Raw genomic sequence first — 16,261 nt, 5'->3', positions numbered from 1 at the left:
GACTGCTTCGGTACACGCGAGGCCATGTTCTAAAAAAACAACAAGGAAGTATCACCTTGGCTCTGCCGGGCACAGCGGCAGAGCAGCTACTATAACAGTCACTGTTTGCTGCAAACTTGCCCCATAATGCTTTGCAGGGCCTTACCTTTAAAATGCCTGTTTGTCCATATCTAAGCCGGTGGTGGTCCCAGGGAGTCAGGACCACCACCGAATTGTTCAGCACAATGTGGCCTTGCTTTTTTTGTCAACTTCGAAGTCCTCACCCTAAGTTGGGAGACAACCTCACAATCATCACCTACCTTGCCTTCCATGCTTTTTTAAGCTGATCCATAGTTGAAACTTTTGCTGATGGTGGGTTGCTTTCTCAGGGTTTTGTGCATGGTTATACTGTTGAAGGTCTGAAAAGCCAGAAAATGTATAATGCACTGTTCATGGGCTTATGCTGTCTAGCAGCTGATTACATGGTTGTAATGTAATGCTCTTTTACACTGTAGTTTTATTGTGGTGTTGGTCTTTCTTAATTGTCATCGAACCAATCTTTCCCAAAATTAAAGATATAGTGCAGTTATTTTTGCAGAACACAATACTTAAACGGTGAGGTAAAGCAACATGTCATGCGCGCCGAAGGTGCGCCAAAGGTAAGCCCGTCTACGCCCGTCCGCGCCTGGACCGCGCCCAGCGCCAGACCCTCTGGCCCCCGCATAATCCACTCCACCCGCATATCGTACGACGCCGCAACCCTCTCAGCACTTAACCCCGGCCGACTCCCAAACTGCAACCAAGCCGCCCCAGGACAAACCCATGGACCCTTCACCTGCCACTCCTGCAAGTTCGACTGCATCAGGATCCACACCAAATCCACATACTCCAAACAGAACTCCAACACTAACCACCTGAAATGCATCCTGCTCAACACCCGCTCGGTCCACAGACACGCCATTGAACTTTGGAACCTACTCGACACCACATCGCCGGACGTCGCCTTTCTTACAGAAACCTGGATGAAAGCCTCCTCAGCCCCCGACATCGCCATAGCCATCCCGGACGGCTACAAGATCATCCGAAAGGACCGCATCAACCAAACAGGAGGAGGAATCGCCATCGCTCATAAGAACACCATCCGCATCACGACCAGTTCCGATGACAACCTCACAACCGCAGAACACCTTCACTTCCAGATTCACACCGACCCTAAGACCACACTCAGAGGCACCCTCATCTATAGACCACCAGGACCCCACACACAATTCAGCGAAGACATCACTGACTTCATCAGCCCTCACGCCCTCCCCTCCGAGGACTACATCCTACTGGGAGACTTCCACCTGGAAAAGAACAATGACAGCAGCACCACCACCCTTTTAGACAACCTCGACAATCTCGGACTCAAACAACTTGTTGACGCCCCCACCCACTCTGCCGGGCACACGCTCGACCCAATCTTCACCTCCAGCAAGCACATCTCCTTTAATCACACCACAGCTCTCCATTGGACGGACCACAGCTGCGTTCACTTCAACTACAAAAAGACTACGACCCACAACCACCCACATCCAATTCCCCGGAGAAACTGGAATAAAATTACCACGACCAGCTCCTCACATCGCTTCACCAAACCCCTCCTGCAAAATCATCGGACCCAAACCAAGCAGCCACCAACCTCACACAATGGATCACCCACAGCGCCGACAAATTAGTACCCCTGAAAAACCATCAAATCAAACAAGGCAGCAAAAAAGCCCCCTGGTTCAATGAGGACCTTAAGAAATCCAAGAAGATCTGTCGCACCCTCGAGAAAGCCTGGCGAAAAAACCCAACGACTGACAACCTGACCACCTTCAAGAACGCCACCCGCAAACACCACCAACTGATCCGATCCACCAAGAAATCAGCATTCAAGGATCGACTCGACAACAACGCCCACAACAGCAAAGAACTATTCAACATCGTCAAAGAGCTTACCAACCCCACCGCTAGCACCAACGACATCACTCCATCCCAAGACCTCTGCGACTCTCTAGCCTCGTTCTTCCACAACAAAATCGCTGACATACATAACAGCTTTGGAGACTAGCCCACCCCACCTACCTCTGAACTAAAACCCCCTCCAACAACCTTTACACCTGGAACCTAATTACCACTGAAGACACCATCCGCCTGATGAACACCATTCACTCGGGATCGCCAACCGACCCATGTCCCCACCACATTTTCAACAAAGCAGACTCCATTATCGCACCCTATCTCCGAGACGTCATCAACTGCTCCCTCAAGTCTGCCACCTTCCCGGAAAGCTGGAAACACGCCGAACTCAGCGACCTATTGAAGAAACCTACAGCAGACCCCACTGAACTTAAGAACTACCGCCCCATCTCGCTCCTCCCATTCCCTGCCAAAGTCATTGAGAAAGCCGTCAACAGTCAACTCGCAGCCTTCCTCGAATCCAACAAATCCCTCGACCCTTCACAGTCCGGCTTCCGAGCCAAACGCAGCACCGAGACCGCCCTCATCGCAGCAACAGACGACATTCAAACTCTACTGGACAACGGAGAAACTGCTGCACTCATCCTACTTGACCTCTCCGCAGCCTTCGACACAGTCTGTCATAGCACCCTTATACAACGCCTCAGCAACGTCGGAATACAAGGAAAAGCATTGGACTGGATAATCTTGTTCCTCGCCGGAATAACCCAGAGAGTCCGCCTCCCCCCTTTTAGATCAGAGGCCACCGAAGTCATCTGCGGCCTACCCAAAGGATCTTCACTCAGCCCCACCCTCTTCAACGTATACATGAGTCCCCTCGCATCCATTGCACGCCAACACAACCTCAACATTATCTCCTACGCAGACAACACTCAGCTGATCCTATCCCTCACCAAAGACCCAAACACCGCCAAAACCAACCTACACGAAGGGATGAAATAAGTTGCTGAGTGGATGAAGAACAGGCGTTTAAAACTAAACTCAGACAAAACGGAAGTCCTCATCTTAGGATCATCCCCCTTCGCCTGGGACGACTCATGGTGGCCACCGGCCTTGGGAACCGCACCCATACGAACGGACCACGCACGTAACTTGGGCTTCATCCTGGACTCCTCCCTCTCGATGACCAGACAAGTCAACGCCGTCTCATCATCATGCTTCAACATCCTACGTATGCTCAACAAAATCTTCCGTTGGATCCCCACCGAAACAAGCAAGACGGACACCCATGCACTGGTCACAAGCCGACTGGACTACGAAACACCCTTTACGCCGGAACCACAGCCAAAGTACAGAAAAAACTCCAACGCATCCAAAACGCCTCAACCTGACTCATCCTAGACATCCCCCGTCAAGCTCACATCTCCAGTCACCTGAAAGACCTCCACTGACTCCCCGTCAACAAGAGAATAACGTTCCGCCTCCTCACCCACGCACACAAAGCCCTCTACGTCTATGATCTAGGACCCGAATACCTCAACACGCGCCTGTCCTTCTACACCCCCACCCACCAACTTCGATCCTCCAATCAAGCCCTCGCCACAGTCCCGCGTATCCGAAGATCCACCATGGGAGGAAGATCCTTCTCCTACTTAGCGGCCAAGACCTGGGATTCTCTCCCCACCCACCTCCGCCTTACACAGAACCACCTTTCCTTCAGAAAACAACTAAAAACTTGGATATTCGATAAGTAAAGCTCCCCCCCCCCCTCAAGCGCCTTGAGACCCTCTGGGTGAGTAGTGCGCTATACAAATTTAAACTTGACTTGACTTGACTGATGTTCCTTTCTAATACAGAATTAGTGTTGACTGTTGTGGCGCACACAAGGCTGTGTTCGCAAAGGAACAATAAGGAAATATCTCAGCAGCTCCTATAAAACGCATGCTTGCTGTAAACTCACCCCATAATGCCTTGCAGAGCCTTGCCTTTAAAATGCCTTTTTGCTCGCTGTAAGTAGGGCTGGGGGATCAAGGCCATTTAAGATTCTTTCCTCAATCCTGTATACTGTACCTTGTACATAAAACTCTTTCTCAATAAAATTCACTTGAAATAAAAAAAAATGCCTTTTTGCCCATATCTCATCCTGTGGTGGTCCCAGTGCGACGGGGCCACTCACTGCCAAATTGTTCAAAATGACGTGGCCTTGCTTTTCTTGTGAGCTTCCAGGCCCTCACCCTAAGTTGGGGGGGAGAGGGCTCAAACTCATCACCTTCTCTGCCTGCCAAATTCCTTCCCTTTCAAAGTATTTTCAAGCTCTTCTGTGGCTGGAGGTTTTGCTTTATAGTTGGGAGTGGTATGTTTTGTGTGTGGTAAAGTTGTAGAAGATCTGGAAAGCTGAAAGGAGTCTAATGCATTGCTTAAGGGGTTACGCCCTTTAGGGGATGATTGTATGGTTGCAATGTAATGCTCTTTTGCTGTGCAGTTCAACTCAAACCCCTGCCTTCCAATGCATTCTCAGGCTTCTAGTGATTGGAGTCTTTGCTTTACAGCTGGAGGTGGTTTGTTTTGGTGTGGTCTGGGCATGCTTACATTGCAGAAGGTTGAACAGTGTATAATGCATGGTCCATGTGGTTTCGGTCTCTAGAGTGCTGATGGCATGGCTGCGATTCAACGCCTTTTCAAATGCACTTTTGTTGTGACGTCTTGTGTAAGACCTGGGGTCACAAGCTCTAACATCTTGCCTTTCTTTATTGTGTTAGTCTGCCATTAATCATCTCCTCTCCAAAATGAAAGATGCAGTGCAGTTATTTCTGCAAAACGCAATACTCACACAGTGAGGGGAAAGACAGCTCTTTGCATTCGAAGGCAGCCAATAGCACCAGCTCTGGTTTGGTTTGTAATGCACATATGTGGCTCCGCCCACATTGTGTTCCTTCTGAGACCCTTCTTTCAGTAGAAGCAGAGTGGGCTTACGCTGTGCCATGCGATACACGCTTAGCACACTGACACTTAAGGGTTATTTAGAAGGATGTTGCGCAATTTTTTTTGCACACTGGTAACGTTTTGATTGCTCTGTATTCAGAAGATGACGCATCTAGACAGATGCGTCACTTTTTGTTTGCCTGCATTCGGATTTTACCTTCGTCAGAATCGGCTGCGTCGAGTTCGAATTAATTTAAACAGCGTAGGCGTTATTGTGTAAAATCCCCCGTAAAACTGATGCGGTGGTGTTTATGGCTGTTTGTAAAAGTGACGCATCATCGGGAAGTGGCCTGCGGCGCTTGCGATGTGCTAACATTCCTACGCCTCTAAACCCAGGCATGGGAATGACGCATTGGCTGCGGCATCGGAAACTGATCACCCGAAGTCACTTCCAACAGTGTAATCTGTAAAGAAATCACGTCCCCTCAACAGGTAAGTGCACACATAAGGGAGGTAACACAGTAACTCTCACACTACATAACATTCATGACTTGTATCCACAAACATGCACCAAACATACGTAATACATATGCCAAACATACGTAGGTAAAGTGGTACACATAAGTACACTATGCCCGCTTGTAAGCGAGACGCACAGGACCACTGTAATAGAAACAGAGGGTGAAAACTTCACCTCGATTACATTGGTCCCCATACAATGGGCTGTTTGAGAAACTGACGCATCGTCTCTTTCTTTTTGTCGCATTTCTTCAGATGTGTCAGTCTTACGACCAACTCCAGCAACGCGCCACTTTTGGGCCTGATACCTTGCTGCACCTTCCCACAGATGCGTCAGTATTTCTGACACATCGGTGGGTCCTTGCGCTGCGGAGCCCTGTATTGGAAAAGCAGCGCATCCATGGCGTTGTAAGGATTTTTGCCAAAGGAGCAAGTAATTGCGACACATTGCTGAGTTACTGCAGAGAAGCATCATTTCTAGTAACTGAGGCCCATAATGTTTTTTTTCTTTTGCCCATGCTACACAGTATCTTCTTATGTTAACACTTTGGGGCATATTTACAATAAAAGTGACTGAGCGCTGCGTTACCCTTCTTGGCCTAACGCCGCGCTCCGCCACTTCGGAAACGCAGGGCTGCATCATATTTACAACAATACGGTGCAGCCTTGTGTTTCGCCCTGCACTGGTGCTAAGTTTAGCTGCCTAACACCAACTCAGGCACACGTGCACCATAGTGAAGGGTGTCTGCATTGCAGGGAAGATTGTTTATGTGCAGGAAGGTGTCCCTTCCTGCACATAAACAATCTTTAAATGGAGTTTTCTAACTTCTATGTGTGCGGCTTAATGCAGAACAGATAGAAGTTGCACAACTTTGGGGCATATTTACAGCAGAATTGTGAAGTGTGACGTTAAGCAAACATTGCTAACGCCGCACTTATCCATTCTGAAAATGCAGGGATGTGCTGTATTCAGAAGAATGCGGCACACCCATGCGTTTCCCCTAGTGCTGGCGCGGAGTTCAGCTGCCTAGCGCCAACGCAGGCCCCCTTGAACTATCACGCAAGTGTGTCTCCATTGGGGGGAGATTGTTTATGTGCAGAAAGGCCCCTCCTACTGCACATAAACAATTTTTAAATGCCGTTTTGTGACCTCTATGTTTGCTTCTTAATGCAACACACATGGAAGTTTCAAAACGGCACATTTAAAAAAAGTTATTGTTTATGTGCAGGAAGTGGGATCCTTCCCGCACATGAACATTCATTAATGGCAATTTACTGTTTCTATGTCTGCTGCCAAGGCAGCACACATGGAAACAGCAAAAACGAGGAGAAATAAAGCATTTCTCCTCGTTTCTCCTGTATAAGAATAGATTTTCCCTGGTCTTACTTTTGGCGCTGCCTCCAATTTACATCTCCCTTGTAAATAGGGGGCAGCGTCAAAATCAATGGGTGTTGCGAATAAACGCCCACCACAACACCCATTGCCCTCCCCTTTCACTCTAAATACAGTGTGAAAGGGGACCTTATTTAAAAAAGGCAACATTAACCCGTTCGCTGCTGCCGTCGGCCGTTGGAGGTCGCGCGAGCTATCTCCCTGGTGCTGCGCACGTCCAACGGCCGACCGGCCGCACCCCGTTTCTTCGAACGTTCAGCACTGGCGCTGAATGTTCAAAGCAGGAAACGGGTTAAGCCACGTTCAGTGGCTTAACGCTGCCTTGTAAATAAGGTGAGGCCCCTATTGCCAACACGTCAGAAAAAGCTTTATTTCTCCTCATTTTTGCTGTTTCCGTGTGTGCTGTGTTGTGCAGCGCACATAGAAACAGCAAAAAGCCATTGAGTGTTTATGTGCAGGAAGGTGTCCCTTCCTGCACATAAACAATCATAGAATAAAATGACATTTTGCAACTTCTATGTGTTCTGCATTAAGCAGCACACACAGAAGTTACAAAGCACCATTACTGATTGTTTATGTGCAGGAAGGGACACCTTCCTCCACATAAACACTCATTCCCCTGCAAAGCAGACACGCTTGCACTATGGTGCAACGGTGCCTGCGTTGCCGCTAAGCAGCTCAATTATTGCCAAGCAAGTCGGCAACAAAGGGCTGTACCGTATTCTTGTAAATACCGTGCAGCCCTGTGTTTTAGAAGTGGCATTAAGCCAAGGAAGCTAACACCACGCTCCGCCACTTCTCTGGATATTATGCCCCTCTGTTCCTTATTCTCGGAGGACGCCTGTCCCTGCTTTCTCACTTCTGTGCTGCATTTTCTTGTTCCAGGTTGGTTTTTCCTCCGCCTCCCTAGCTTATCATTACATGTGCACACATGTACAACATCGCACATTTACGTTTTGCTGATGCTGAACATAATCAACAAAAAACAATGGCAAAACGAGTGGGTCTGCATTCACAACCAAAGGGCGAGACCTAATGGCTATGCCAATGCTTGTTTACACTGCTGCTGGCAATCCTGCCTGGTGCACTGAGGTGATCACTGATAATAATCTTGTGAGTGGCCACTGCTGCCCTATTGCATCACGCGGTCACTATTACAACTCTAATAATATTCGAAGCTCTGGATGACTTTCACTGGGTTGAAGTAGCTCTTTTTGCAGAAAGTCCAGAAAGTCAGATCGATTGGAATCGTTTCTGATCTGCAGTGGCTGCTGGGCATGTTCGAAATGGTTTTAGAGATCACAAGCTTTAAATCTGTACATTGCATCTGACCAGTCGGGGACTTCTGCGGAGAGGCTGTTAAAGGCCGGTTCATGGTGATGTAGTTCGGCGGTCACAGCTCATCTCTGTGGACTAGAGGGCATATTTACAATTCATTTGCCGCACACCAACTTATTTACAAGATACAGTGCATTCCTGTCCGTTCAGCCAGCGCCGGTGCAGACATTGCCGCATGGTGCAGAGGGGTCTGTGCTGTTGGCATGAACCTTTTGTGAAGGAAGGGGCACCCTCCTGCACAAAAAGAATCACATGGGGCGTGTTCTTCATTCCATGTGTGCTGCAGAATGACGCTCGTGTGGAAAGAGAAAAAAAAGAAGGAAAGTGTACACATTTCTCCTTGTTACGCCTGCTGTGGGAGCTGTAAGATGCACGCTATGTTGGAAATCTGGGGCAGTGTCAAGATCGATGGGTGTTGAATGGGGACACCCACAGCAACGCCCCTGGCACGCCTCCTGCTGCAACGCAAGGCCACGCCGCAGCTTTACACCGTTCTACAAGGCTATGAGAAGCCATGCAGGGGGGCTTTGCAAAGTCTTGTACACACGGGCTTGCACTGTGCACCACCGGAGCGTCAAAAGAGTGATGCTCCAATGGCGCACGGGCCTTGTAAATATGCCTCAAGGTTTTAGAAAGATGTCTCAACCAGAAGATGTTGTGTTGGCGTTCTTGACTTGTGCTCTGCTGTTTTGCCTTCCTCTGTTTGAGTTTAGGAGGTGACCAGTGGGTTATAAAATGCCCCTAAATACCTATTTCTCTCCGCAGAGACCTGCACTGGCGTTGTGTGCCCGGGAACCCACACGTGCGTTGTTGACCAGACAGGCAGCGCTCATTGCGTGATATGCCGGGCAGCGCCCTGCCCGGAACCTTCCGACACTGACCAGATGCTCTGCGGGAATAACAATGTCACCTACCCCTCAGCGTGCCACCTGAGACGGGCCACCTGCTTTCTGGGGCGCTCCATCGGCGTACACCACTACGGAAGCTGCACAGCAGGTAGGTACAGCGAGCAAAACAGAGAGGAGGTGGCCTAACGGCTAGGGCGGTCGACCTCGAATCTGGGGAACCGGGTTCGAGTCTCGGCAACGACGCTGAACATCCTGCGATTCTGGACAAATCACGTAATCTCCCAGTGCCAACAAAAATGAATGTGTCCTCATGTAACGCAACTAGTGCTATGATACCCGATACCTTCGGGTCAAGTTTGCGCTATATAAAACTCTGTTAAAAAAAAAAGGTTCATGACATCATACATACTTGACTACACATTTGATCCAAAATGGAAACGATGACGCATTTATTGCTAGCATGATAGAGATAAATGGACAAGAGCGCGAACGGCAGCAGTCGGCAAGCTCTCGCGCTCGCTAATTTAATTGTTTCTGCAGTAGGATTTTTGTGCCAAATCACTCATAATTACACGACCTGGAGTGATAAATGATTTTACGTCAAAAGAGTAATGCAAGATTACTGAAATTACTCTGATTGGTACGGAATAATACATATTTCACCCTGGTGTACAGACCATGGAGTGGCCTACAGCAGCCTCAATAGGTGCCCCCAATAGGTTTGCACCTCTCCAAGGCCACAGGGCTTGGGAACGGTCAGTCATATGCCGGGAGATGGACTCTGCGAGTCCTCTCAAGGGCCTTCAGAAGCAGTGGAAGCACAAATTTTGGGGGTGCAGGGTCAGATATGGTGCATTCAGGTAGGGGTGCAGATGGCTGAAAAGGGGCTCAGGGGTTTACCCCAGAAGCATTTGTGACAAATGTAATAATAATCATTTCTGGCACTAGCTGTGAGGTCACAGGGTTCATGTCCACTCTCCCTGACCAGTCGCATCCATCCAGAGCCTGCATACTCTGCTCTGGGTCCCTCGTGCACCCATGTGCCTTTCTGCACCCTAATCTCTCCCCTCTCTCTCTTTTCCCTCTGCAGCTCCTACAAGACCCCCCATTGACCTGGGCAACGTGGAAGACAACTACGTGTGAGGTGGCATGGGCAACGCGAGCTCCGACAGGGCATTACATGTTCATACTGTACATATGTCGACCCGCTATTTATTACCTCCGACACCCCCTATTTATGTCACCCTCGACCCCTGAGAAGTCGGTATACCACCGATAGAGTCCATTTTAGAGCATTTATAAAGCGCTACAGTCGCAAGGGCACAGAACCACCAAACCAAAGGCCGGAGAAGAATGACCGGAAGCCCCAAAGAATGTCAATGGAACAAAATGGCGTCACGCGAGCAATGGCACCAGCTCCTGGCCATTGGTTGCTGAACTGTGTGTAGAACAGCAAAGACTGAAGGGGTACCATACCAGGAAAGGGACAATGGCTGCCAACGACAAACCTATCTGCCACAGTTAATGTGGGGGGTTGCATTAGGTATCTCAAAACCTTCGCCGTGCTGTGAGTGGAAGGGCACTTGTCGAGGAGCTGAGGAGAGTCCCTGCTTCATGGCTAAGAGTCCTTCAGGAGTCAGATGAAGCAAAGCATGGCTGCCGGCAGCAGAGGGGACACATCATAGTGGCGTCAGAGGACCGGCTTGTCAAGGGCTGTTCTTCGACACTTCAGTTCAATAGCACTTCTTGGAAATCCTTAAATAAATGAACAAAATGGCCCCTGGCAAAGAATGGCCATACCAACATTAGGACTCCCCTCTTATAGAGTGACACTGAGGGCCACTGAGGGCCGGCAGAGGGGCTGCTAGGCTCTTTGTGTTCCCCTAACAAGGGTACGGTCAGTAACGGGAGAAGAACAAACCCCCTGCTCGCACAGACCTGAAGCACAGAGATAATGCAAACAGCACAGCAGCAAGCTTCTCTCACACACAGAACTGGTACAGCACAGGCAGCAGCAGTGCACGTTTCTCTCACACACACAACAGTGCAGCAGCAATCTGTATCTGTGGACACTTCCTTAAAACTGAACAGGTACATTATGGGCAGCTGCAGTGTAGGTTTCTCTCGCACACACAAAGAACATACAGAAGCACGATCCGCAGAGGTGGGTCTTCCTAGTGAGCAGAACAGGTACATCATGGGCCACAGAAGTGCAAGCTTCTCTCACACACAGAAAAGGTACTGCAAGAGTCTAGAACAGCAAGCGCGGAACAGATCATGCACAATCAGAGCAGCACGATTGCTCTAATGCACTCGCAACCAGATTATCACAAGTGAACAGTCATCCCGCTTAATGGAGATCCAACTAGGGTTAGGTTTGAGTCTAAAGACCCGGACCCCACTGCAATGGGCCTCACTCAGGCACAACACATAGCCTGCATCACTCCCTCACACCCGCACCTCCTAAAAAACAGAAATGCTGTGTAAATCTTCGTGCTTTTCACTAAGCCTGGGCGGTAAATTCCGTTACGCTTGCGGAATTTTCAGAATTTTGCGTTCCGCGGAAAACCAAAATTGCCCAAAATTCCGCGATCCGCGACTTCACAGAATTTTTTGCTTGTTCACACTTTCAAAATGCGTGTTCACTAAATATTTCCCCCCGAGCACCCAAACAGCGTTCGCGAACAGGAAAAAAGCATTGCAAACAGGCGGAACAAGCAATTCCGCATGTTCGCGGAACTCTGCGTGCTCGCAGAGATTTTTTACTGTTTCGCTGAACTTTGTGTAGTGCGACTACGCAAATTCAGGTCACCCATAGTTTTAACTCAACATTATAAGTCAGGCCAAGTCTGGAAGTAAGGAGGCGCCAACAAAAGACCTTTCAAGTGCAACCCACAGTCAACATCAAACACAACGCACCCACAAAAGCACGCAACACTGTACTTAATACTGCACAACAGTCCACAAGCAGAACACTAGGAGGGGCCCCACTAAATAGGCCACAGCAACCAACCAACCCCCATTCATAAGGCACCTAACTCACACTCCTCACTGACCCACACCTCGAACAGAGAGAGCATCACACAGAAAGACGTCTGAGGAGGAGGCGGGATTAAGATGAATTAAGATAGACAAGAATAGAGGGAGAAAAAATACTCAGAAAGCTGTGACAAAGCAGGCACAGTTTGATTTCCAATACCTTCAGTGTAACTGATTATTGCAAACCCCGCAACTTTGAAATTAGTTTCCCCGTGTGAGGAAGGGGCGGGCAGAAGCGTAAGACAGGCCCCTGCATCCCACAACCATTCAGGGGCTGCCAACACTTTGGGGGACACCAGACCACCTTCGACCAATAAAATCTGTGAAATATGGTGGATCCCGGGTCCACACTTCTCATTCTGCAGGGTTGGCCCCATCATTTTACGTTACTCCTCTGGGGTGGGGCCTTGAAAGGATGGGGTCTTGAGGGGGGCTTGGAGCCCATTACCATTTCACCAAACATGGCGGAGGTAGAGACCCAAGGAAATGGGCGGGTCATGGAGGTCGGTCCTGCCACAAGAGATCCTCCCAAAATTACAAAGTTCTTGTGTGGCTTCTGGGGACGTTTTAAAACCCCAGATGGGCGTTGGCTGGGGTGAGCTTCCAACACGATGAGCCGGAAACGCACTCTGCCTAAGGGTTTCCAGAAGACTTTGTGCTCACTGTGGGATTGCAGGTCTTTACCAGGAGACCACGTGAAGCGAGCCGATATTGTGCGACACACGGTGGCGCCGTGTGAGTTGACATGTCTGTTAATAGCTAACCAGCTTTAGATCATTCTACAGTTTATCCAGAAGTTTGAGAAATATTCACGGCAACTCCTCTAAAGTCCTTGTGGGTAGCATGACTGTTCATTTTGGATTTTATTGATGATTTTTGTATATGTTTTGCTATAATATTTTTGTAATTGTCTATTGATAAGCTGGTTTTGTATAGGTTTTTTTATACCTAGGCATAGTGATTCTATGTATTCAAATATGTGTTCATAAATGACATTTAACCATATGGAACGTTGGTATAAGGGTACATGAACTAAAAAGCCTGGGCACTTCAATATTCTGGAATCCATATATCTAGAGATCAATTTTCTGGAGGCCATCTATGCGTGATTCAATATTCCAATGTTCATCTTTGTGTGCTTCAATATTCTAGAGGGCGTCTTTGTGCAATTCAAATTTCAAATTCTAGGTTCCATATATATATGATTCACTGTTCTGGAGCCTGTAGATCTAGAGTTGAAGATTCTGGAGTCCGTCTGTGTGTGATTCGATCTTCTGGAGCCTGTCTGTGCACAGTTCAGGATTCCAGAGGATGTGTATTGTTGGGTTTGATATCATAGAGTCCACTAATGTGTGGCTCAATATTCTCAATCTTGATATTATAACTAGGGGTGGGCGGAACTCGTGCAGTTTTACTCCTCGGAATTCCACAGAATTACAGAAAACCTCAGTGAGATTCCATGGAGTTCCGCAAGTGGCGGACTTCTGGCAAGTCACACTGATTTTGAGTGCTGTGAGCTTTTTCCGCCCTGTAAAATCAGCATTAACAGCAACACGCTCCGCACCAGAGAGCACTGCTTTTTCTACTTGAGCAGCAGTTTTCTCAACGCAAACGGTAGTGTGCTGCCGCGACTGGCTACGTTGAGAAATTGCGCTTGGACTCATTCTAGCACTTGAGTTTTAGTGAGTCCTTGCCAACTTAATGTTGTTGAGCTGCGAGCGAGAAAACTTCACCACACAGTGGTTCGCAGAGTTTTTCTGGAACTCTGCACTCCAGGCGGAGTGGGCAAAACTCTGCGAACTCCACCAGTGGGGCAGAGTTTACCGTCCTCTCCTAACTATGATGTAGAGCCGTGTAGTCTTAGATGCAGAGAAAGCTGGAGGCTCTCTGGCACTTTCAGACTCTTAAGAAAGTAGTTTGGGGTTTAATTAGTTCTAGAGATGAAGCAGCTACACAAGGGAGAGTAAGAGAAGTCAGACGCAGTAAAGCCTTGAGGAAGAGCGTGGACATCAGGTCATTGATGAGGAGTGGACGCGAATGACGCCAGAGGTGACATCGAGACATTGGCCAGGGAAGGGCTGTCTCAAGGCCACCGTTTGGGCTCTGATTCTGTCTATGCCAGAGAAAAGTTATCTCGTGAGCGTTTGCTGTAACTTTGAAAGACCAAGATGTACAATTCCACACTTAAGCCTGTTCGCGCCACGTGTTCACCTGTCTCTGAATTACATTGTAGGTTTGTTTTGTTGCTGCAGTCTTTGGTGCCAGATGCTATTTCGTTTTGCACCACAGGAAGTTTGGGTTTGCTGTGCAGGTTTTATTTCACTGTTCTGTTGTGTCCTTTTTCAATAAAGTGCTATTCTTTTTATACAGACTATATCTGAGCGGCTTCCGCATTTATTGAGATGTATGTGAGTGTGTTGCTTCGTGTCGCCGGAGTACCAACCTCCGCACCAGCTTCAGGAATCCATCGCTACTCAAACTCATGTTTCCGGTGAAGTAAGTCATAAAAACATGGGGCCAGATGTACGACCATTGAATTTTGCGACTTGCAAATTGCAACAAGTTGCGAGTTGCAAAGTTCAATGTACAACAGTGTCTTAGACACTGTTTGCGATACCCAATGGGGTCGCAAATTGCATGCCTCATGAATATTAATGAGGCTGTCCCAATTTGCGACCCCATTGGGAATATCTGGCATTCCCAGGAATGGTGGCCTGCTGGGTCAGGACTGCTTTGTCAATTAAGCAGTTTTTTTTGTTTTTTTTTAATGCAGCCCGTTCTCCTTAAAGGAAAATGGAATGCATTTAAAAAGAAAAATTTTACTTTTCAGGTTCATTTTTTAAGGGCAGGCAGTGGTCCCCGGGACCACTGCCTGCTCTTAAAAAAAGATGTGTGCATCCATTCACTAAGGAGAAGGGGTCCCCAGGGGACCCTTCCCTGTTTGCGGGTGCCTAACCACCCTTAAACTGCGAGTGTTTTGCAACCTCAATTGCAGTCGCAAAACAATCATACATTGGGTAAGGACTCGCTATTAGGAAGGGACACCCTTGGCACTCCCCTTCCTAACAGCGAGTTGCTAACACTATTTTACGAGTCGCTAATAGGTTATCGACTCGCAAATTAGGGTTAGTACATTGGGCTGACCTATTTTGCAGTTGCAAATAGGCCGAAATCCCCTTTGCAACCGCAAATAACGGTCATACATCTGGCCCATGGGACCCGGACCACCCACAATGACCAGGGCAAGCAAAAGTATTGATTCTAGCTATCCCGTGACCCTGCCTCCACATTCTCTCGATAACATAGAACACGTTTAAACACACTGCAATGATGGGGTGATGTCATCATGAGCCACGATGACAGAGAGCCTTCGACACAAGCTGCAATGATACTAAGCCCCCGCCATGAGCTGCAATGGTACTAAGCCCCCGCCATGAGCTGCAATGATGCCGTGCCCTCACCAGGAGCACCAATGAGCGTGCGTCCACACCCTCATCGGGAGCTCCAATGAGCGTGCGTCCATGCCCTCATCGGGAGCTCCAATGAGCGTGCGTCCACACCCTCATCGGGAGCTCCAATGAGCGTGCGTCCATGCCCTCATCGGGAGCTCCAATGAGCGTGCGTCCACACCCTCATCGGGAGCTCCAATGAGCGTGCGTCCATGCCTTCATCGGGAGCTCCAATGAGCGTGCGTCCACGCCCTCATCGGGAGCTCCAATGAGCGTGCGTCCACGCCCTCATCGGGAGCTCCAATGAGCGTGCGTCCACGCCCTCATCGGGAGCTCCAATGAGCGTGCGTCCACGCCCTCATCATAAGCTACAAAGAGTGTGTGTCCTCATCTAGAGCAAATAATTCTTTTTATCAATCTTTACAAAGATCAATGGGAAACTTTGCAGCAATTACTCAGAGTGCAATGGTGTCATTCACATTTCGCCCATGCATAGCTTTTGCGTAGATCCGGTCGCAGTTTTTGCTCATGAATGTAGATGAGGCTGAAAATTGATTTTTTTCTCACAGGTACTGTGAAGCCATGTTGTGCCCCAAAACTCGCAAGCATTTTCTACACAAGCGCACAGCTTTCATAGCTTTTCCTTCTTGTGAGTATTGTGTGTCTGTGTTGTGCTGGTGAATCAGGAGTATTTTGCGAGACTGTGCTCCTTGCTTCCTCTATCACCATTGGTTCAACACTGGTGAGTGGAAAGTATGCCAACGTACACATGCATGTAAAATGGTTAGGAAAGCCCAACTTTTTATGGAAAAGCCGTCTTACCTAGAGAT

At 48.5% G+C, this 16,261-nt stretch overlaps 1 protein-coding gene across 1 annotated transcript in view; it reads left to right on the top strand.

Annotated features, from left to right (window-relative positions):
- FSTL3 (follistatin like 3) overlaps window positions 1–14,356 on the top strand; it is a 125,877-nt gene extending 111,521 nt beyond the window's left edge. The window contains exons 4-5 of the mRNA XM_086946737.1: window positions 8,861–9,091; window positions 10,034–14,356. Of these exons, the coding sequence (XP_086802863.1) occupies window positions 8,861–9,091; window positions 10,034–10,086 (284 nt within the window). The 3' untranslated portion in view covers window positions 10,087–14,356. The remainder of the gene's footprint in view (window positions 1–8,860; window positions 9,092–10,033) is intronic.
- The last annotated feature ends 1,905 nt before the right edge of the window (window positions 14,357–16,261 follow it).

This window comes from Lissotriton vulgaris, chromosome 12 (assembly GCF_964263255.1).
Source record: "Lissotriton vulgaris chromosome 12, aLisVul1.2, whole genome shotgun sequence".
Classification (NCBI taxonomy): Eukaryota; Metazoa; Chordata; class Amphibia; order Caudata; family Salamandridae; genus Lissotriton; species Lissotriton vulgaris.
This window is presented reverse-complemented; position numbering and strand designations above follow the sequence as displayed.